Source organism: Tachypleus tridentatus, unplaced genomic scaffold (genome assembly GCF_004210375.1).
Source record: "Tachypleus tridentatus isolate NWPU-2018 unplaced genomic scaffold, ASM421037v1 Hic_cluster_2, whole genome shotgun sequence".
NCBI classification, from domain to species: domain Eukaryota; kingdom Metazoa; phylum Arthropoda; class Merostomata; order Xiphosura; family Limulidae; genus Tachypleus; species Tachypleus tridentatus.
In genome coordinates this window covers 60,879,693-60,904,865 of record NW_027467782.1, presented here as the reverse complement: position 1 = coordinate 60,904,865, position 25,173 = coordinate 60,879,693, and the positions used below count along the sequence as shown (strand labels likewise).

Sequence of the window (25,173 nt, the reverse complement as noted above, 5' to 3'; positions counted from 1 at the left end):
TGCGGGAGGTAATCTAATGTCTCACTAACATTAACAGATGTTGCAGTGTACTGTACATCAACCTTTTTAAATGATGATTTAAACGCATCAGAAAATAAATAAAAAATAAATTAAAAACTTATACACAAACATTTCAAGAATTCTTAAAGACATCTAAACTAATATTCCCACAAACACAGAAACAAAAAAATATTTTTAATATATAAGTGATAAATATTTTTGAATTCGTTGATTTGTTAATTATGTAACAGTTGAGACAAATTTTTATAGATAAACACCAGACATTGTGTTATACTAACGTTCAGTCTGATTCTGATATTAAGGTAGTTTTTTTTCACACTTTGGATATATACCTTATTTTCTGCCACATTTAATATTGTTAGCTTCTAATGTTAAGCCTCTTTTATAACACTATAGATTTATATATATTGTTAACTTTCAAACTTAATATCACTACCTAATGATGCTAAGTCTCCTATTTCTTAATAATAGATTCATATATTATTAACTGTCAAACTTAAAATTGTTAGCATCTGATGCTAAACCTCTTTTTTTTAACATTATAGATTTACATCTTATTTTTCGTCACATTTATAATTCTGTCAAAACTTTTTAAATTATTCCGTTAACTTGTATATGGTTATATTCATGTGGAGACTCATCATGAATTATTATATTTCTTATAAGAAACCCTTAATCCTTTTACTAGTAGTTTTAATGCACTTAATCGCGATAACATTTAAAAGAGCCAAATATCAAAACATAAAGGGAATGTAAAAAAAACAGATGTTCAAAATATGAAACACTTTTTAAAAACATTATAGAGACTTCCGCTAAGTTCCTGAAGCTTAATTTCGAAATCTTGTATTGTAAACAAACAGAGTTTGACAAAAGATATTAATGTACAGAAACTGACGTACATTCATGATTAATGAAAGGTTATTTTAGGACATGAAGAGCTGCTTCCCTTATATGTAACTGTAAAAAAAGTAGATAAAGTTGACAAAAAACAACACAACAAAGCATTCATGCCAAATTTGATGAAAATCCATCAATAGGGGGCGAAGTTATGGTAAAAAAACACACACTAAAACACCTATAAAACCAGAATATGCAAAACTAAAAAAAAAATTGTAATTATCCCTGTATGAATCTAATGACCCTCCATATCAAATTTACTGAAGATCCAACCATACCCTGCGAAGTATTTATATGGAGATACAACTGACATTATATTTATATAAACAAGTGGTTACATGGACATACAACATTCAGTGCTATTATATTTGTATTAATTAACTTGAACGAGTGAACCAAAGACAAACAGACACAAAGATTTTGATTGTTTGCCTTAACTTACGACGACCTTCACATTCTACTCTCTCTACGTTTTGATTTTAACTTTCAGTACGTTTAAGATACAAAAAATATCATGTGTATTTTATCGTTTGTTTTACGTCACTCTTACCATATCGTTACATTGCAACAATAAAACACTCAATTCTACAAATGTACTTTTCGATAACCAGAGCGTAAAACGCTCTTATGTTTTTCTTCTTGATCAGTTATAATCAAGTTGATAAGGTTTACTGTTATTTTCATTGTTGTTTGTTTCCTATTCAATTATTTAAAAAGATTCTTACGAATGTGAATAGTTGACAATATGACATAAGATACATAAGAGTTTAAGTTTCCTTTACTCTAATCTTAGAACCAAAGACTTCTTTCATCTTAAAACATCATTGCTCTGTAACATCTCTGTTAAACATTTAAACTATCACAGTCTAAAGTACCACACTATTAAATCAACCATATCACGCAATAATTCTCTCTCTACGTTTCGGTAACGTGAGTGATCCTTTAAATTAACATAGCCAAACTAATCAATTTATCTCAGGGCGAAGCTGACACATCCATGTTAGTTAAATAACACTGCACAACAAAGTATTTGCTTCTTGAACACTGTTGGGCGTTCCTTATAGATTTTTGGCTGCTGATCACGAAAATCACATCCAAATTTGCCCATCACGTACCGTTTCATCGAAATCTTCAGTTTTGTTACAATGGAAAACGATATCAGGGCAACTGGAATCCGTCAATGCTTGCTGACTACTGTTGAACACTGCAACGTGATACACCAGACATTGAATACAAACGAAAATCAGGAGCAAAACACTTTTAATTATGTTGAACTTAATAGTGTATTAGAAACATAAACGCAATTAAATACGTTATTGCCGGTAAACAGTTAACTGTCTATTTCTCAGTGTTCCTACGTGATGAAGCAAAACCAAAACTATATTTGTGCATACCCACCAAGTACCTGTCACAATCAACAAAATCTTTTCAGGAAGCAAACTTTTCAAAAAATTGTTGTGCAGTGTAACCAAACGTACAACAAAGTGGTCTCACGCATTATATCACGTGATTTAACACAAAAACAAAGTTGGCTCACATCTATCAAGTCAGTTACTCTAACACAGAAACAAAGTTGACTTACATCTATCAAGTCAGTTACTCTAACACAGAAACAAAGTTGACTTACATCTATCAAGTCAGTTACTCTAACACAGAAACAAAGTTGACTTACATCTATCAAGTCAGTTACTCTAACACAGAAACAAAGTTGACTTACATCTATCAAGTCAGTTACTCTAACACAGAAACAAAGTTGACTTACATCTATCAAGTCAGTTACTCTAACACAGAAACAAAGTTGGCTTACATCTGTCAAGTCAGTTACTCTAACACAGAAACAAAGTTGACTTACATCTATCAAGTCAGTTACTCTAACATAGAAACAAAGTTGACTTACATCTATCAAGTCAGTTACTCTAACATAGAAACAAAGTTGACTTACATCTATCAAGTCAGTTACTCTAACACAGAAACAAAGTTTGCTTACACATCAAAATACCTACTCTAAACGGGTACTCTACAAATTAGACAAACGTTACCACAACCCTTTCAAGATTCTTTATCAGTGAACATTAATTCATGATTACCTGAGGCTATATGTATTACTACAATAATTGTAATGGAGATAGTAAAGGTGCCAACATGAGGTAAATGCCTTACATAAATAATTACGACATATACAGGGACGGTACTACTATGTTTTCATTACCAGAATATAATACACTAAAACCAAACCCGGGTCTTTCACAATCTCCTTTAAAGTCACTTTTTGTAAGATTAATTTATAATCTAAGAAACACCTTAATACATTCACATGGACTTCAGACAAACTTTCATAGTACATTCTCAGTTTTTCATTAACAGACTTTAGACAAACATTCATAACACATTAACAATTTTTCATTAATGGACTTCAGACAAATTTTTATAATACATTCACAGTTTTTGATTAACAAACTTTAGACAAACATTCATAATACACTTACAATTTTTCATTAATTGACTTTAGACAAACGCATTCACAATTTTTTATTAATGGACTTTAGACAAACATTCATAACACATTTATAATTTTTTCATTAAATAACTTTAAACAAACTTGATAACACATTCACAAATTTTCATTAAGGGACTTTAGACAAATATTTATTAAACACTTACAGTTTTTAAATAATAGACTTTAGACAAACTTTAATAACACATTCACAGTTTTCACTAATGGATTTTAGGCAAACACCCTCACAATTTTTTATTAATGGCCCTTAAACAAACATTCATAACACATTCACCATTTCTGATCAATGGACTTTAGACAAACTTTCATAACACATTCACCATTTTAATTAATGGGATTTAGGCATACGTTCATAACACATTCACAGTTTTTTCATTGATAGACCTTAGAAAAACATTCATAACACATTCACAATTTTTCATTAATGGACTTTAGACAAATTTTCATAATACGTTCACAGTTTTTGATCAATAGACTTTAGACAAACATTCATAAAACACTCTCAATTTTTCATTAACGGAATTTAGGGAAACACAATCAAATTTTTTATTAATAGCCTATAGACAAACTTTCATAACAAATTCATAATTTTTCATTAATGGACTATTGGCAATCGCATTCACAAATTTTCATTAATGGACTTTAGACAAACATTCATAACACATACACAACTTTTCATTAATAGACTATATGCAAACATTCACAATACATTCACAATTTTTTTTTAACAGACTTTAGACAAACATTCAAAACACATTCATAATTTTACATTAAATGACTTTAAACAAACTTGTTAACACATTCACAAATTCTCATTAAGAGACTTTAGACAAAAATTCATAAAACACTCACAATTTTGCAATAATAAACTTTAAACAAACTGTCATAACACACGCATAATTTTTCATTAATGTATTTTAGACAAACTATCATAACACATTCACAATTTTTCATTAATATACATTAGTCAAACGTTCATAACACATTCACAATTTTTCATTAATGGACTTTGAGTAAACCTTTTCATAAATGATTCAAAATACATGATTAACAAATTATAGTCCAGATGAATTTTATCATAACTTCTAAATTCCTTATTAACGAACGTTATTTTAGGTAACTTGTAATTATATATATTTTTATAACGTTATTTTAGTTAACTTGTATACATATTTTGTTAATCATATTTTATAGAAGTAATTTCTGTCATAAGTCCATAGCTGGACTCCGTTATCACAGACGTTATATCTAAGAATCTAATTTTGATTTTTGTAGAAACTTCAGTGAAGCAGAAACCCTATAACCCGAGTTATTCGAAAGGTGGACCTTTCTTCTTCAGGTGCAAACTGGGAGTGGTGTTGTGATGTATATCGAGGGTGTTTAATGACATCATGGGATTTTCCTGGAATTGTTTACTTCTCTGTGTACTTAACCTGAAGTTAACCTGAGAAGATCGAAACGTTGTTCTTCCTTTATCAGTAAAAGTGTTAATACCCATACTAGCTGTCCTTTATCAGTAAAAGTGTTGATACCCATACTAGCTGTCCTTTATCAGTAAAAGTGTTAATACCCATACTAGCTGTCCTTTATCAGTAAAAGTGTTGATACCCATACTAGCTGTCCTTTATCAGTAAAAGTGTTAATGCCCATACTAGCTGTCCTTTATCAGTAAAAGTGTTAATACCCATACTAGCTGTCCTTTATCAGTAAAAGTGTTAATACCCATACTAGCTGTCCTTTATCAGTGTTAATGCCCATACTAAAGTGTGTTAATACCCATACTAGCTGTCCTTTATCAGTAAAACTGTTAATACCCATACTAGCTGTCCTTTATCAGTAAAAGTGTTAATACCCATACTAGCTGTCCTTTATCAGTAAAAGTGTTGATACCCATACTAGCTGTCATTTATCAGTAAAAGTGTTGATACCCATACTAGCTGTCCTTTATCAGTAAAAGTGTTAATACCCATACTAGCTGTCCTTTATCAGTAAAAGTGTTGATACCCATACTAGCTGTCCTGAGATACGTTTTATTTCAAGTGGACTTCTGGTCATCTGTACTGTTGTGAGCGTCTCATTTCGGGCGCAATGTAGCCGATGGCGAGAGTGTCTATCAAAATGTGTTAGTGATATTTTAATTTTGAAATGGTTATATCTACGTATATTTTAAACAAATATTATTAGGTGTTTAAGTTAAATAAAGATAACACATGAAGAATGATTGAAAAAGATATGTTATGTTAACCAATTTAAAAAATCATATTTAATATTTCATGAAGAAATAAGTGAAGAATGAGGTGAAACTGATGACCGGAGCTCTTTGATTCCTGGATCTAGATTAATTCTGAAAAGGCCCGGCATGGCCAGTTGGTTAAGGCACTCCACTCGTAATTCGTAGAAGATTTATGATTGTTAAAATGTTCCCTCACAGTTGTTTGTGTATGTCCTGTTAATAGAAGATTTATGATTGTTAAAACATTCTCTTAGAGTTGTTCGTGTATGTCCTGTTAATTGAAGGTTTATGATTGTTAAAACATTCTCTTAGAGTTGTTCGTGTATGTCCTGTTAATAGAAGGTTTATGATTGTTAAAACATTCTCTCAGAATTGTTCGTGTATGTCCTGTTAATAGAAGGTTTATGATTGTCTAAAACATTCTCTTAGAGTTGTTCGTGTATGTCCTTGCAGGTTTGACAGCTGGCTTTACTGCCTGAACGAGTCAGTGGTTTCTATGGACTTGCAGGTTTGACAGCTGGCTTTACTGCCTGAATGAGTCAGTGGTTTCTAATGACTTGCAGGTTTGACAGCTGGCTTTACTGTCTGAACGAGTCAGTGGTTTATAATGACTTGCAGGTTTGACAGCTGGCTTTACTGTCTGAACGAGTCAGTGGTTTCTACGGACTTGCAGGTTTGACAGTTGGGTTTACTGCCTGAACGTCAACCACTTTGGAATGGGGTGTAATTTGTGAGAACAAGGATATCTTTTAGAGTTCTGCTTTTCCGGAAGGAGACAACGGGAACTTCAGGAAATACCTGTTTGAAACGACTGTCAAGTTGTCGAAGATGAAAATGTTTTTTTTTCAGAATTCGTTAAACGTTTCTGAGTTTTATAGTAACAGGTAATAAGAAGACGAATTCTATTTGAAAGTTTAGTTTTACCCTGACTTAGAATGTTTTTCCGCTTCTCAATTTCCTTGTCGATTTCGGTATCTTCACACCCTCTCTGTAACATGGTTTGTTTTTAGATCTCCAGCTGTAATTTGTTTTATCTGAGTATGTTTTCTTTATTCTAAGAGCTAGACTGTATGTAATGATCTCTTGTCCATTAACTCTCACTGGCATTAAAACAGGATTCAATACTAAAGCAGACAGAGAAATGAAAGAAAGATATTGGACTGCCAAACTAAACACTATTCAACTTTTCGGAATTGTTTGTTTGCTTTTGAATTTTGCGCAATGCTACTGGAGGGTTCGCCGTTCCTAATTTAGCAGTGCAAGACTAGAGGTAAGGTCATGATCATCCACCGCCAACTGTGGGGCTACGTTTTAACAACGAATAGTGGGTTTGATCGTAAAATTATAAAGCCCCATGGCTGAAAAGGTGAGAATGTTTGGTATGACGGGGATTCGAACCCGCGTCCCTCGGATTATGAGTCGGACGTCTTAACCCACCTGGCCATGCCGAACCCTTATTAGAAGGATATACATATCACTTCGTTATCTGCTTAAAAACTTTAACCAAAGATACATAGACCAAAAAAACTTGTTCCACCCTTGATATTAATTTCAATATTATTAGTATCTGCTTCTCGAGAGTTTGATAGATTACTAAACAGACGTGTTTGTTCTTTACATAAATTATAGTCATTATCCTTATAGTATAGCCACTTTAACATACACATCAGATTAACGTATTGCTAAATATTACAAAAACAGATAAAATCACAGTATTAATAACAAAGAATCAGTGAATACCACAGATAAAGATAACCTTAGCTTACAGTTAACGTATCACAACAGCTGATAAAGTGTTGATGCTTTTAAACAACAACTTACTTTGTTCTCCATAACAAACTGAAATTACAGCTTTTTTGTTTCTTCCTGACACTAGGTTAACACTAACACTGTAATCTTTTTTACAAGGGTCTTTAATTAACTTTGTTAATCACGTTTAGTAAAGACATGCACTATTAGAAGAAAGAGATGAAACTGGTAGATACAATATAATTGTACTTTACCATTAAATCACTGTAAATTATTACTGTAATACACTGAAAGTTTGCTTTACTGTTAATTTCCTGTGAAGTATACCTTATTATACCATATTATCATTACTTTATGTAAAACTAATAGCTGGTTTTAAGGGTCCCAGTATGGTATTTACTGTAGTAAAGCTATTGTAAAGTTGGTTTTAAGGGTTTCTGTATAGTATGCGCTGTGGTAAAACTATTGTAAAGTTCCTTATATAGGTCTGAGGTCTGTTGTGAGTTTACGACGTGCTGTCTGTACTGATTCTATCAATTCCTAGTTTTAGCGTTACAGTTTTTTAGATTTATCGATTAGGTTTAATTGCAGGTAAGACATTTTTACAAATAAAATATCTAATTTATCAACAAAAAAGATTATTAATTGTATGTCGAACAAATATAAATATCAGTAACGCACTTTGGAAGGGTTTGTGTTTACAACTTTCACTCAAAGCCACACAAGGACCACCTGCGCATAACTGTCCATTATTTTGAAATCATAGACTAGTTAACGGTACACACCGCCAGCACGAGAGCTGTCCTTGTCTGTTGTGGATTGTCCATTATTCTATTAGATCAGCTAACGAGCTAATCACTACTTTGTACAAATTTTCGGATCCTCATTCCAAGCACTCTTAAGTTCTGGGCCACGCCCGTTCAATGTAGAGTTACTTTTGTCATGATATAGAAAACTTGAAACAGGTTATTACAAGGTTAACACAAGAAGGGCATTTTTTTTATAAATTTGTTTAAGTATCCCAACTGGTCCTGCTCGCGTCAAATCACATCTCGTTCGAGGTCTACATTAAGATTCTATGAAAGACACACTTCTAACAAGAATGATGTGGAAAATATTAGCACTGCTTCTTTACGTGGACTTCACAGATCGTAAGACGACAGATAAAATCACATTATATCTATTGAAATCTAATATTCTACAGTAATTCTTATACTCATTTCTTTTATCTCTGATTTTTGTAGAATGTGGAGTGAACAGATACGCTGATGACCCGTTTTCCCTCAGAATCTACGGAGGACATAATGCAAAGAAGGGCATGTGGCCTTGGCAGGTCAGACTCTTTTTGTGTCAGTAAACTAACCGTGAAAACGTCTTTATTTTTACAAACGACAACCAAATAGCAGTCCATTTTTGTCCCTAAACAATTATTTCTTCATCATACCCTTTCTCAGGACTGCACGAGCAGTATTTATTTTCATTTATTATTTCCTCTGTATTCAACATTATTATTACTATAGTAGGTTAAATGTTCTCCTGGTAAATACCTGACAAACCTTGTTTCTCACATCAGATTTCCCTACGGTTGAATCACCCTCAGTTCGGCCCCCTGGGACACTGGTGTGGTGGTATTTTGATAGACAGACAATGGATCCTTACTGCAGCCCACTGTGTCATCAAGTATGTGTTTACCTTCTAGAACCTCGCTCAAATCTATACTTATTCGTTTGTTACCTTTTTGATGTTTTCTGTTAATAGCTAAGTCAGTGTTTGTATTAGCCCGTCCATCTCTCTCACTGTATTATTCTGTCTCTTTTCTCCCTTTATTCTTACTTATCTGTCTATCTCACTGATTATTCAGTCGTACTTCTTACTATTTGGTGTATGATTATTTTAATGTATTGTTTGTTTGTGTTTTTTAATTTCGCGCAAAGCTACTCGAGGGCTATCTGCGCTATCGTCCCTAATTTAGCAGTGTAAGACTAGAGGGAAGGCAGCTAGTCATCACCACCCACCGCCAACTATTGGGCTACTCTTTTACCAACGAATAGTGGGATTGACCGTCACATTATAACGTCCCCACGCCTGAAAGGGGCGAGCATGTTTGGAGTTATGGAGATTCGAACTGGCGACCATCAGATTACGAGTCGGTGCCTTAACCCACCCGGCAATGCCGGATCATATTTTAATGTATATCTAAACATATTACTGTGTATGATTTTACTGTTAATTTATGACAGAAATACAAGTTATGTTTCGTATCATTTAAATTCGTGTTTATTTTTAGAGATAAGAAATAATTTAAGTCATGAGTATTTTAAAACAACGATTATTGAATACACAATTCTAACAATAAGACAAAGTACAATAAACTGCCAGTAATTTAATGTACAGGATTAAAGTCACTAAAAAAACAAAAAATTAACACCCACTCTATATCACTGAATTACCCTCAAAAGTGTAGAGTAATGTAAAACGTAACCCTTATTTATACAATTACCAGAAAACAAGTTTGCATATCAAATATGCCCCCACCGCTACTACAACGGTATGTCTACGGATTTGCAACGCTAAAATCAGGGGCTCGATTCCCCTCGGTGGGCTCAGCAGATAGCCCAAAGTGGTTTTGTTATAAGAAAACACACACGCATATCAAATAATTTCTGGCCATCTACTGAAAACATTTCAAACAAGTACGTAATCTGAATTTAATAATTTAAATTTACATTTTATATATAATTATTTCAATAGATTCATGTATAATCACACTAGATTTCCCCACTATGATAAATAACAGTTTTTTTTTTCCACGGAATTCTATGTTTAGTTTCACTCGTGTGTTATGCTAAAGTTAAAATAGTAATATTATGGGTTTTAACGCAAGTATCAACAAATGTTTCATGAACACAGGAATAAGTCAGTTAACTATAACTGGGATAAAATAATTTCTTATCACTAATCTCGTAATGAATACCCTTCTCACTGTATTACTGTAACGTCGTTAAAACAGCTAAAACGTATCTGAAAAAACACAACGATTCTGTACGTCACCATGCACCTAATGACATCTTAAGAGCACCTGGTGATGACACGTCAAAATTCATCTGAGGACAATACCTTAAGGTGTCACTTGATGACAATAAATGGACATGTATCTCTAAACAAGACCTTAAGGTGTCACCTGATGACAGTAAATTGACATGTATCTAAAGACAACACCTTAATGTCACCTGATGACAATAAATTGACATGTATCTCACAACAACACCTTAAGGTGTCACCTGATGACAATAAATTGACATGTATCTCAAAACAACACCTTAAGGTGTAACCTGATGACAATAAATCGACATGTATCTCAAAACAACACCTTAAGGTGTCACCTGATGACAATAAATTGACATGTATCTCACAACAACACCTTAAGTTGTCACCTGATGACAATAAATCGACATGTATCTCACAACAACACTTTAAGGTGTCACCTGAAGACAATAAATCGACATGTATCTCAAGACAACACCTTAAGGTGTCACATGATGACAATAAATCGACATGTATCTCACAACAACACCTTAATGTGTCACCTGATGACAATAAATCGACATGGATCTCAAGACAACACCTTAATGTGTCACCTGATGACAATAAATCGACATGGATCTCAAGACAACACCTTAAGGTGTAACCTGATGACAATAAATCGACATGTATCTCACAACAACACCTTAAGGTGTCACCTGATGAAAATAAATCGACATGTCTCTCAAGACAACACCTTAAGGTGTCGCCTCATGACAATAAATTGACATGTATCTCAAGACAACACCTTAAGGTGTCCCCTGATGACAATAAATTGACATGTATCTCAAGACAACACCTTAAGGTGTCACCTGATGACAGTAACTTGACATGTATCTCAAGTCAACACCTTAAGGTATCACCTGATGACAGTAAATTGACATGTATCTCAAAACAACACCTTAAAGTGTCACCTGATGACAATAAATCGACATGTATCTCAAGACAACACCTTAAGGTGTCACCTGATGAAAATAAATCGACATGTATCTCCCAACAACACGTTAAGGTGTCACCTGATGATAATAAATTGACATGTATCTCAAGACAAGACATTAATGTGTCACCTGATGACAATAAATTGACATGTATCTCAAGACAACATTTTAAGGTGTTACCTGAAGATAATAAATCGATATGTATCTCACAACAACACCTTAAGATGTCACCTGATGACAGTAAATTGACATGTATCTCAAGACAACATTTTAAGGTGTCACCTGAAGATAATAAATCGACATGTATCTCACAACAACACCTTAAGGTGTCACCTGATGACAATAAATTGACATGTATCTCACAACAACACCTTAAGGTGCCACCTGATGATAATAAATCGACATGTATCTCAAGACAACACCTTAAGGTGTCACCTGATGACAGTAAATTGACGTGTATCTCAAGACAACACCTTAAGGTGTCATTTGATGACAATAAATCGACATGTATCTCACAACAACACCTTAAAGTGTCACCTGATGACAATAAATCGACATGTATCTCAAGACAACACCTTAAGGTGTCACTTGATGAAAATAAATTGACATGTATCTCAAGACAACACCTTAAGGTGTCACCTGATGACAATAAATCGACATGTATCTCACAACAACACCTTAAGGTGTCGCCTGATGACAATAAATCGACATGAATCTAAGAACAACACCTTAAGGTGTCACCTGATGACAGTAAATTGACATGTATCTAAAGACAACACCTTAAGTAGTCACCTGATGACAGTATATTGACATGTATCTCACAACAACACCTTAAGGTGTCACCTAATGACAGTAAATCGACATGTATCTCACAACAACACCTTAAGGTGTCACTTGATGAAAATAAATCGACATGTATCTCAAGACAACACCTTAAGGTGTCGCCTTAAGACAATAAATTGACATGTATCTCAAAACAACACCTTAAGGTGTCCCCTGATGATAATAAATCGACATGTATCTCATGACAACACCTTAAGGGGTCACCTGATGACAGTAACTTTACATGTATCTCAAGACAACACCTTAAGGTGTCACCTGATGACAATAAATTGACATGTATCTCAAGACAACACCTTAAGGTGTCACCTGATGACAATAAATTGACATGTATCTCAAGACAACACCTTAAGGTGTCACCTGATGAAAATAAATCGACATGTATCTCACAACAACACCTTAAGGTGTCACCTAATGACAGTAAATCGACATGTATCTCACAACAACACCTTAAGGTGTCACTTGATGAAAATAAATCGACATGTATCTCAAGACAACACCTTAAGGTGTCGCCTGATGACAATAAATTGACATGTATCTCAAGACAACACCTTAAGGTGTCACCTGATGATAATAAATCGACATGTATCTCCCAACAACACGTTAAGGTGTCACCTGATGATAATAAATTGACATGTATCTCAAGACAAGACATTAATGTGTCACCTGATGACAATAAATTGACATGTATCTCAAGACAACATTTTAAGGTGTTACCTGAAGATAATAAATCGACATGTATCTCACAACAACACCTTAAGATGTCACTTGATGAAAATAAATCGACATGTATCTCAAGACAACACCTTAAGGTGTCGCCTTAAGACAATAAATTGACATGTATCTCAAGACAACACCTTAAGGTGTCCCCTGATGATAATAAATCGACATGTATCTCAAGACAACACCTTAAGGTGTCACCTGATGAAAATAAATCGACATGTATCTAAAGACAACACCTTAATGTCACCTGATGACAATAAATTGACATGTATCTCACAACAACACCTTAAGGTGTCACCTGATGACAATAAATTGACATGTATCTCAAAACAACACCTTAAGGTGTAACCTGATGACAATAAATCGACATGTATCTCAAAACAACACCTTAAGGTGTCACCTGATGACAATAAATTGACATGTATCTCACAACAACACCTTAAGTTGTCACCTGATGACAATAAATCGACATGTATCTCACAACAACACCTTAAGGTGTCACCTGATGACAATAAATCGACATGTATCTCAAGACAACACCTTAAGGTGTCACATGATGACAATAAATCGACATGTATCTCACAACAACACCTTAATGTGTCACCTGATGACAATAAATCGACATGGATCTCAAGACAACACCTTAATGTGTCACCTGATGACAATAAATCGACATGGATCTCAAGACAACACCTTAAGGTGTAACCTGATGACAATAAATCGACATGTATCTCACAACAACACCTTAAGGTGTCACCTGATGAAAATAAATCGACATGTCTCTCAAGACAACACCTTAAGGTGTCGCCTCATGACAATAAATTGACATGTATCTCAAGACAACACCTTAAGGTGTCCCCTGATGACAATAAATTGACATGTATCTCAAGACAACACCTTAAGGTGTCACCTAATGACAGTAAATCGACATGTATCTCACAACAACACCTTAAGATGTCACTTGATGAAAATAAATCGACATGTATCTCAAGACAACACCTTAAGGTGTCGCCTTAAGACAATAAATTGACATGTATCTCAAGACAACACCTTAAGGTGTCCCCTGATGATAATAAATCGACATGTATCTCATGACAACACCTTAAGGGGTCACCTGATGACAGTAACTTTACATGTATCTCAAGACAACACCTTAAGGTGTCACCTGATGACAATAAATTGACATGTATCTCAAGACAACACCTTAAGGTGTCACCTGATGACAATAAATTGACATGTATCTCAAGACAACACCTTAAGGTGTCACCTGATGAAAATAAATCGACATGTATCTCACAACAACACCTTAAGGTGTCACCTAATGACAGTAAATCGACATGTATCTCACAACAACACCTTAAGGTGTCACTTGATGAAAATAAATCGACATGTATCTCAAGACAACACCTTAAGGTGTCGCCTGATGACAATAAATTGACATGTATCTCAAGACAACACCTTAAGGTGTCCCCTGATGATAATAAATCGACATGTATCTCATGACAACACCTTAAGGGGTCACCTGATGACAGTAACTTTACATGTATCTCAAGACAACACCTTAAGGTGTCACCTGATGACAATAAATTGACATGTATCTCAAGACAACACCTTAAGGTGTCACCTGATGACAATAAATTGACATGTATCTCAAGACAACACCTTAAGGTATCACCTGATGAAAATAAATCGACATGTATATCACAACAACACCTTAAGGTGTCACCTGAAGACAGTAATTCGACATGTATCTCATGACAACACCTTAAGGTGTCACCTGATGACAATAAATCGACATGTATCTCAAGACAACACCTTAAGGTATCACCTGATGAAAATAAATCGACATGTATCTCACAACAACACCTTAAGGTGTCACCTGAAGACAGTAATTCGACATGTATCTCACAACAACACCTTAAGGTGTACCTGATGACAGTAAATCGACATGTATATCACAACAACACCTTAAGGTGTCACTTGATGAAAATAAATCGACATATATCTCAAGACAACACCTTAAGGTGTCGCCTGATGACAATAAATTGACATGTATCTCAAGACAACACCTTAAGGTGTCACCTGATGATAATAAATCGACATGTATCTCATGACAACACCTTAAGGTGTCACCTGATGACAGTAACTTTACATGTATCTCAAGACAACACCTTAAGGTGTCACCTGATGACAATAAATTAACATGTATCTCAAGACAACACCTTAAGGTATCACCTGATGAAAATAAATCGACATGTATCTCACAACAACACCTTAAGGTGTCACCTGAAGACAGTAATTCGACATGTATCTCATGACAACACCTTAAGGTGTTACCTGATGATAATAAATTGACATGTGTCTCACAACAACACCTTAAGGTGTCACCTGATGACAGTAAATCGACATGTATCTCATGACAACACCTTAAGGTATCACCTGATGAAAATAAATCCATATGTATCTCACAACAACACCTTCTTTACCCAGTAAGAAAATTAAACCTTCTTTGTGTACTTGATTTCCATATCAGTTTTATATAACGAACTCTCTACTTTCCCTAAACTAATCCACTAACAAATTTCTTTGGACAGTCCATTGTTTTCCTTACCCCAGGCGATCTTCTGGAAAGTGATGGTGGGAGAACACCACCAAAAACTGCAGGAAGGCACTGAAGGCACCTACAATGTATCACACGTTTTCCCTTACAATAAATACCGGAACTATGATGAAGACATAGCTATGATGAGATTATCCGAACCAGTGAAACTAAGTGAATATGTGAAACCAATTTGTCTGCCACAACAACACGAAGAGTTTGAAGGTGCTGAATGTGTAGCAACAGGGTGGGGAAAGGTAGAATATGGTATGTAGTTAATACTAAAGGTTAAAGTAGAATATGGTATGTAGTTAATACTAAAGGTTAAAGTAGAATATGGTATGTAGTTATTAATACAAGTGGTGGTTAAGGTAGAATATGGTATGAAGTTAATACTAAAAGTTAAAGTAGAATATGGTATGTTGTTAATAATACAAGTGGTGGCTAAGATAGAATATGGAATGTTGTTAATAATACAAGTGGTTGTTAAGGTAGAATATGGTATGTTGTTATTAATAGAAGTGGTGGTTAAGGTAGAATATGGTATGCTGTTAATACTAAAAATTAAAGTAGAATACGGTATGTTGTTAATAATACAAGTGGTGGTTAGGGTAGAATATGGTATGTTGTTAATAATACAAGTGGTGGTTAAGATAGAATATGGAATGTTGTTATTAATAGAAGTGGTGGTTAAGGTAGAATATGGTATGTAGTTAATACTAGAAGTTAAAGTAAAATATGGCATGTAGTTAATACTAAAAGTTAAAGTAGAATATGGCATGTAGTTAATACTAAAAGTTAAAGTAGAATATGGCATGTAGTTAATACTAAAAGTTAAAGTAGAATACGGTATGTTGTTATTAATACAAATGGTGGTTAAGGTAGAATACGGTATATTATTAATACTAAAAGTTAAAGTAGAATACGGTATGTTGTTATTAATACAAGTGGTTGTTAAGGTAGAATATGGTGTGTTGTTAATAATACAAGTGGTGGTTAAAGTAGAATATGGAATGTTGTTAATAATACAAGTGGTTGTTAAGGTAGAAAATGGTATGTTGTTAATAATACAAGTGGTGGTTAAAGTAGAATATGGAATGTTGTTAATAATACAAGTGGTTGTTAAGGTAGAAAATGGTATGTTGTTAATAATACAAGTGGTGTTTAAGACAGAATATGGTATGTTGTTAATAATACAAGTGGTGGTTAAAGTAGAATATGGTGTGTTGTTAATAATACAAGTGGTGGTTAAAGTAGAATATGGAATGTTGTTAATAATACAAGTGGTTGTTAAGGTAGAAAATGGTATGTTGTTAATAATACAAGTGGTGTTTAAGATAGAATATGGTATGTTGTTAATAATACAAGTGGTGGTTAAAGTAGAATATGGAATGTTGTTAATAATACAAGTGGTTGTTAAGGTAGAATATGGTATGTTGTTAATACTAAAGGTTAAAGTAGAATATAGTATGTTGTTAATACTAAAGGTTAAATAGAATATGGTATGTTGTTAATACTAAAGGTTAAAGTTTAGTATGGTATGTTGTTAATACTAAAGGTTAAATAGAATATGGTATGTTATTTATACTAAAGGTTAAATAGAATATGGTATGTTGTTAATACTAATGGTTGAAGTAGAATATAGTATGTTGTTAATAATACAAGTGGTTGTTAAGGTAGAATATGGTATGTTGTTAATACTAAAGGTTAAATAGAATATGGTATGTTGTTAATACTAAAGGTTAAATAGAATGTAGTATGTTGTTAATACTAAAGGTTAAATAGAATATGGTATGTTGTTAATACTAAAGGTTAAATATAATATGGTATGTTGTTAATACTAAAGGTTAAAGTAGAATATGGTATGTTGTTAATACTAAAGGTTAAAGTAAAATATGGTATGTTGTTAATACTAAAGGTTAAATAGAATATGGTATGTTGTTAATACTAAAGGTGAAAGTAGAATGTGGTATGTTGTTAATACTAAAGGTTAAAGTAGAATATGGTACGTTGTTAATACTAAAAGTTAAATAGAATATGGTATGTTGTTAATACTAAAGGTTAAATATAATATGGTATGTTGTTAATACTAAAGGTTAAAGTAGAATATGGTATGTTGTTAAGACTAAAGGGTAAATAGAATGTAGTATGTTGTTAATACTAAAGGTTAAAGTAGAATGTGGTATGTTGTTAATACTAAAGGTTAAATAGAATATGGTATGTTGTTAATACTAAAGGTGAAAGTAGAATGTGGTATGTTGTTAATACTAAAGGTTAAAGTAGAATATGGTACGTTGTTAATACTAAAGTTAAATAGAATATGGTATGTTGTTAATACCAAAGGTTAAATATAATATGGTATGTTGTTAATACTAAAGGTTAAAGTAGAATATGGTATGTTGTTAAGACTAAAGGTAAATAGAATATAGTATGTTGTTAATACTAAAGGTTAAAGTAGAATGTGGTATGTTGTTAATATTAAAGGTTAAATAGAATATGGTATTTTGTTAATACTAAAGGTTAAAGTAGAATATGGTATGTTGTTAATATTAAAGGTTAAATTAGAATATGGTATGTTGTTGATACAAAAAAGTTAAACAGAATATGGTATGTTGTTAATACTAAAGGTTAAAGTAGAATATGGTATGTCGTTAATACTAAAGGTTAAAGTAGAATATGGTATGTCGTTAATACTAAAGGTTAAAGTAGAATATGGTATGTTGTTAATAATACAAGTGTAAAGTGGTGGTTAATTTGTTTTAAAAGGATATAATTCTGTGGTGTGAGTGTACAGTTTTAATATCTTGTAAATGCATATTTTATTCTAAAGGATATAATTCTGTGGTGTGAGTGTACAGTTTTAATATCTTGTAAATGCATATTTTATTCTAAAAGGATATAATTCTGTGGTGTGAGTGTACAGTTTTAATATCTTGTAAAGGCATATTTTATTCTAAAGGATATAATTCTGTGGTGTGAGTGTACAGTTTTAATATCTTATAAATGTATATTTTATTCTAAAATGATATAATTCTGTGGTGTGAGTGTACAGTTTTAATATCTTGTAAATGTATATTTTATTCTAAAAGGATATAATTCTGTGGTGTGAGTGTACAGTTTTAATATCTTATAAATGTATATTTTATTCTAAAATGATATAATTCTGTGGTGTGAGTGTACAGTTTTAATATCTTGTAAATGTATATTTTATTCTAAAAGGATATAATTCTGTGGTATGAGTGTACAGTTTTAATATCTTGTAAATGTATATTTTATTCTAAAAGGATATAATTCTGTGGTGTGAGTGTACAGTTTTAATATCTTATAAATGTATATTTTATTCTAAAATGATATAATTCTGTGGTGTGAGTGTACAGTTTTAATATCTTGTAAATGTATATTTTATTCTAAAAGGATATAATTCTGTGGTATGAGTGTACAGTTTTAATATTTTGTAAGTGTGTATTTTATTTTAAAAGGATATAATTCTGTGGTGTGAGTGTACAGTTTTAATATCTTGTAAGTGTGTATTTTATTTTAAAAGGATATAATTCTGTGGTGTGAGTGTACAGTTTTAATATCTTGTAAATGTATATTTTATTCTAAAAGGATATAATTCTGTGGTGTGAGTGTACAGTTTTAATATCTTATAAATGTATATTTTATTCTAAAATGATATAATTCTGTGGTGTGAGTGTACAGTTTTAATATCTTGTAAATGTATATTTTATTCTAAAAGGATATAATTCTGTGGTATGAGTGTACAGTTTTAATATTTTGTAAATGTATATTTTATTTTAAAAGGATATAATTCTGTGGTGTGAGTGTACAGTTTTAATATCTTGTAAGTGTGTATTTTATTTTAAAAGGATATAATTCTGTGGTGTGAGTGTACAGTTTTAATATCTTGTAAATGTATATTTTATTCTAAAAGGATATAATTCTGTGGTGTGAGTGTACAGTTTTAATATCTTATAAATGTATATTTTATTCTAAAATGATATAATTCTGTGGTGTGAGTGTACAGTTTTAATATCTTGTAAATGTATATTTTATTCTAAAAGGATATAATTCTGTGGTATGAGTGTACAGTTTTAATATCTTGTAAGTGTGTATTTTATTTTAAAGGATATAATTCTGTGGTGTGAGTGTACAGTTTTAATATCTTGTAAACGTATATTTTATTCTAAAAGGATATAATTCTGTGGTGTGAGTGTACAGTTTTAATATATTGTAAATGTATATTTTATTCTAAAGGATATAATTCTGTGGTGTGAGTGTACAGTTTTAATATCTTGTAAATGTATATTTTATTCTAAAAGAATATAATTCTGTGGTGTGAGTGTACAGTTTTAATATCTTGTAAATGTATATTTTATTCTAAAATGATATAATTCTGTGGTGTGAGTGTACAGTTTTAATATCTTGTAAATGTATATTTTATTCTAAAAGGATATAATTCTGTGGTGTGAGTGTTCAGTTTTAATATCTTGTAAATGTATATTTTATTCTAAAAGGATATAATTCTGTGGTGTGAGTGTACAGTTTTAATATCTTGTAAATGTATATTTTATTCTAAAAGGATATAATTCTGTGGTGTGAGTGTACAGTTTTAATATCTTGTAAATGTATATTTTATTCTAAAATGATATAATTCTGTGGTGTGAGTGTACAGTTTTAATATTTCACATTTACATATTTGTCATTATTTAGTTTCTCTTCGTTTTTTTACATATTTCTTCATTATTTCGATCATCCATAGACATAAAGCCAGTAAATATTCTTAGAGAAGTGGGCGTGGAAATCTTTGACAATTCTGTCTGTTACAAAGCTTACTACGAGGATTTTGATATTCCAATCCATCGCTGGCATGTGTGTGCGGGGACTTTGGAAGGAGGCAGGGGGACATGTTTTGTAAGTGTGAATTCATGGTTTCTTTCCTGAAGTATTAAAACATTGTAGGAATTTTTAAATACACAATTACGTTTCCATACTTGTGGTTTCGTATTAGTGAAGCGAGTGTGTTATAGTATTTCTTTGTTACTAGAGGACAGAAAAAGTTGAGGTATTCCTAGGACGTCTTGCTTGTTTGGGTACAGTATTTCTATAGTATACTTGATTGTTTGGTAATTCCAAGTTTTTGTAATTTTTGAAAACTTTAGTGTTTAATATTCACTGAATCTCTCTTTTTAATATTTATTTCTCTCAAAACTTACTCAAATATTTCATTTGAGTGAAATTAACTGATCACTACAGCCTAAATTTGATGTAAATGAGACGTTTATCAAGATTTTTTCTGTTGTATTATGTTTTATTTGTATATTCGAATTAAGCACAAAGCTACACTATGGAATATCTATGCTCTGCTTACCACTTCGGTTTTTAGAGGCGTTTCGCTGTGCCACTGGAATACTTTGTTGTATTAACTACTCATAGAGTCTCCAAAGTATATTTCTATGGCTGGTGTTGTCTTTAGTACCTTTCTTCTGCTAATCTACCATTGTTATATTTGGGACGCCTTACGCAATTAGCCTTCTAGTAGCGTTTTGCAAAATCCTGCAAATAAACAAACCAAGAAACATCGAAACTGTGTCACGTAAGTATATTGTTCTGTGTTACTGAAAAATATTATTGAGTCTTTCATTGTTTGTTTTGAATTTCGCGCAAAGTTTCAGCAGGGCTATCTGCATCAGCCTTCTTTAATTTATCAGTAAAAGCTAGACCACTTACCACCAACTCTTGGGCTAATCTTCTTTTGTTTTTCAAAGAATAGTGGGATCGACCGTCACATTTTAACGTTACCACGACTGAAAGGACGAATTTGTTTAGTTCGAACCCACACCTCGAATTACACTTGGCGAAGCCAGGTGTCAGAAGAGTGTGACATTAAAATGGGAGTAACAAACAAACTACGGTAATAATTAATTAATAATTAATTGTTTTTAAAACAAACAAACAATACTGTAGTTCGTATTAATAATTCATTTCCAAGTTTTGATTATGATAATAAGTTAATAATTTATTGGGTTTAAAAAAATAACGTTATCTTTAAAGACAAAACAGAGTTAGTTGTCTTCAGGTGAACCAATCCAATTGTTGATTGAGTTCGTTATCCTGAGAATTCCGTGATTTGTTTTAGCGTAAATCTAACTCTGAATTTTACCATTATAAGTCCGGAAACTTAGCGTTGACCTATGTAGAAAGTTCTGATTTATATCAGCTCTAAGTTACGCAGGGAGCTACCTATGCTCTATTCGAACCCTGGATTTTAGCACCGTAAACCTGGAAACTTTTCCCTGAATCATCGAGGAAGTTGATTGTTTGGGCTATTTGTGGTATGCCTACCATGGGAATCGAAACCCGATTTCTAGCGTTACAAGTTCGCGGACTTAACGCTGTGTCACTTGCAAGTGATACTGAGTTTGTTTTGATGGATTTTGTTTATCGGCTCTTTGAACTGTTTTAACATCCTCTAAATGTATAAGGAAAAGGAGTAATGTATCATCTGACATTCATGGTGGCCAAGCGTGTTAAGGCTTGAGAGTCGTGGGTTTGCATCCCCGTCGGGACAAACATGCTCGCCCTTTCAGATGTGGGGGCGTTATATTGTTACGGTCAATCCCACTATTCGTTGGTAAAAGAGTACCCCAAGAGTTGACGGTGGGTGGTGATGACTAGCTGCCTTCCCTCTAGTCTTACACTGCTAAGTTAGGGACAGCTAACACAGATAGCCCTCGAGTAGCTTTGTGCGAAATTCAAAAACAAACAGACACTCATGGAGAATATTTCATAAATTTTATTTTATTTTATTTTTTTCAAAGCAGTGCTGAAACAAGTAATATTAAAATTACGGATTATATGTAAATATTGTTTTTTGTTTGCATAAGGATTGCGAGGAAGTCCAAAGACTTATTACAACGGAGACTTGAGAAAACTTAAGTCTAAACGTTGAGGTCATTTGAAGTACATCATGACCTGTTAAAGGGCAGTACAAAGAATAATAAACGTCTAAATGACTACTAACTTGAAAATAACACGTGAGATAGACTGAACAGACTGAAATTAAACGTTTCTTTGACTGAATATGTGTGTAATTAATTATGTTTCTTTTCTGACAGGGTGATTCTGGAGGTCCGCTGCAGTGTAAGAGAGGAAACAAATGGTACTTAGCTGGGATAACATCTTTCGGGAGTGGCTGCGGTTATCCAGGATTCCCAGATGTTTATACTCGGGTTTCTTACTATATTAACTGGATTAAAGTCAATATGGCAACTCATACATGATTTGATATGTGCCTCATGTTAACTTTAATATTGATGGATATCACCTTTGGTGTCAGAGAACCTCCCAACAAATTAACTTTCATTATACTAACCAAGAACCTTCCATCAACCTAAGTGAGAACCTCCTATAGTACTAGCCTACACTTTCTATATACTATTTGTGAACCTTTCTTCCACCAGACCAAGTGAGAAACTCCAATATGAATAACTGAGAACATCTTCTCAGAATAGTTGAGAAACTTCCACCAAATTAACTAAAAACAACCTATCAAGCTAACTATAAACCATCTATTAGAATATTTTAGTCTATTGCATTAACGGAAAACCTTCTATCAGACTAACTAAAATCCTTCTATCAAGCTGAGAATATCCCTTCATAATAATTGAAAATTGTCCATCAGACTATATTCATGACAAACTGCTAATGCTGACAAGTTTAAGTTCAATTTAGGCTTAGCTTCTTCAAGCTCCAGTTTCTTCTATTCTGAATTTTTTCACCGCTAGAGCTACGCATGATGATTAAAGTCGTTTTGGTCAGAAGCCCCAAGTATCTATAAATTAATTAATTAACATAATTAATTAGATGAAGAATTTGGGGAACTATTGATGAAAACAGTTTTATCGTCATACATAGTTCCAACAGCAAACAAGATGTTGGAATAGAAGAAACCCTGAAGATTAAAAAGAGACATTAATTAAGTAATAAATTTGTGATTTATATTTTCAACTTTATTGTAATTTGTATTAATTAGGTGTTTTATTCATGATTTTCAATTATAATGAAGTTCAGAAAGTAATATTTACCCTCTTAGTAATTGTGTGAAGGATGTATAAAAGTAGTTTCACATACAGGTTATCTTCCTTTTACTTTACGGTTATAGGTTCTAATTTATATATTCTGAACTGATTATGTAAGAGATTGTTCTATAAAGTTGCAGTGTTAGGTTAAAGTGGGTTTAAATATTTTGGTTATACAGGAGTTTGTTTTATAATGTTACGAACGTTAGGCCTAACTGGGTGAAGGTGCTTTTGGCGTCCTTTATATTTTATTATATTATAATATATTTTTGACGAAATTTAATGTAATGGATTGCTTGCATCGAACTGTCTATTTTGAATATATTTGCATAAGCTGAGTGAACTTGTTTATAATATATACTGCATAAATTAAAGAATAGTTTAAGTCGTTTCTTGTTTTTACACGTCAAACTATTACCAAGGCCACATAACTCGCCCTATCCTTCAACAAAGTTGTCTGCCGTCGATGACACACGGTATCTGATTTATTAACATTCAATACCATATCCGTTTTTCTTGAATATATCAAACAGGAAAACACTCAATTACATAGCAAATGTTAAGCGACAAAATTAAATAAATTGTTGACTCTTTTGAAACGATTTTATGAACTTACATTTATTGAAAACTTTCATGAAGCTACGTCATGTTTAGGTAAAAAAATAAACTTATGCGAGTTACTAAACGTGTTCGTTTGGTTATTTTATCATCTGTAAGATTAATACAGTTAGTAAGCTGCGATAAAGAAAAAAAGCAGATATTAAACAATGTATTCCTCCTGGTGAATAATTAAGATACTATAGACCAAAATTTAGTCGATTTAAAATCTTCCAAAATAAAAATTACGAGGAACACAAAACAATCTGAAATCAAACTGCAGGCACCAGATCCCCTGGTGGCTAGCTAAAATATAAAAAAATATTGACAAAATAAAAGACGTACAAAAAAACAATTTAAAGGAAGTGCAGTGGGTGACAATATTTAGAATGAAGTAAGTTTGTTTGTTTTTCAGATCACACGACGTTTCGGAATATTTGTGTTTTCATTTTTATGTTTCAATCTCAAAAATGTCATCATAAGGTTTTCTTTAGAATATCAACCTGATTGGCTAGTTCTCAAGGCCAAGGCAATTTGAAAATCCTGTTTACGTGGCGTCAATGTAAGGCCTATATGTTTCATCACGTTCATTAACCATAACCCTTTATTTTTTGAAGAACAATAGTGAACTGTTCGAAAGCGCTTGAATTTTGGTTCTATTTTAAAATAAAAGACATTAGCTTGATCTATGTCGCTAATCGTATATTTAGCTTAATGTCAACCACGCTTCATCAGCTGTGTCCAGTACCGACGAGCCTTTTCGTTAAGTGTCAAACTCATCAGACCAGCTGGATTACAGCTGATACAAGAGTTGACATTTGACCCAGGACGCACATTACGTATCCACGAGCTTTCTTTAGTGTTTATAAAACTGTTACGTGACAGTCACACCCAACGAC

At 32.7% G+C, this 25,173-nt stretch overlaps 1 protein-coding gene across 1 annotated transcript; it reads left to right on the top strand.

Annotated features, from left to right (window-relative positions):
* Positions 1–8,421: 8,421 nt before the first annotated feature.
* Positions 8,422–24,056, top strand: LOC143242755 (testisin-like). The gene is made up of 6 exons (XM_076486239.1): positions 8,422–8,566; positions 8,660–8,748; positions 8,989–9,095; positions 15,592–15,863; positions 20,359–20,510; positions 22,715–24,056. The coding sequence occupies exons 1-6, from the start codon at positions 8,494–8,496 to the stop codon at positions 22,877–22,879; spliced, it is 858 nt and encodes a 285-aa protein (XP_076342354.1). The 5' UTR covers positions 8,422–8,493; the 3' UTR covers positions 22,880–24,056.
* The last annotated feature ends 1,117 nt before the right edge of the window (positions 24,057–25,173 follow it).

Excerpts from the sequence above, each read along its gene's own strand:
- LOC143242755 (XM_076486239.1), top strand. The coding sequence starts at position 8,494 with ATGAAAGACACACTTCTAACAAGAATGATGTGGAAAATATTAGCACTG. Across the intron at positions 8,749-8,988 it reads AGGGCATGTGGCCTTGGCAG|ATTTCCCTACGGTTGAATCA; the intron begins GTCAGACTCTTT and ends TTCTCACATCAG. Across the intron at positions 20,511-22,714 it reads GAGGCAGGGGGACATGTTTT|GGTGATTCTGGAGGTCCGCT; the intron begins GTAAGTGTGAAT and ends CTTTTCTGACAG.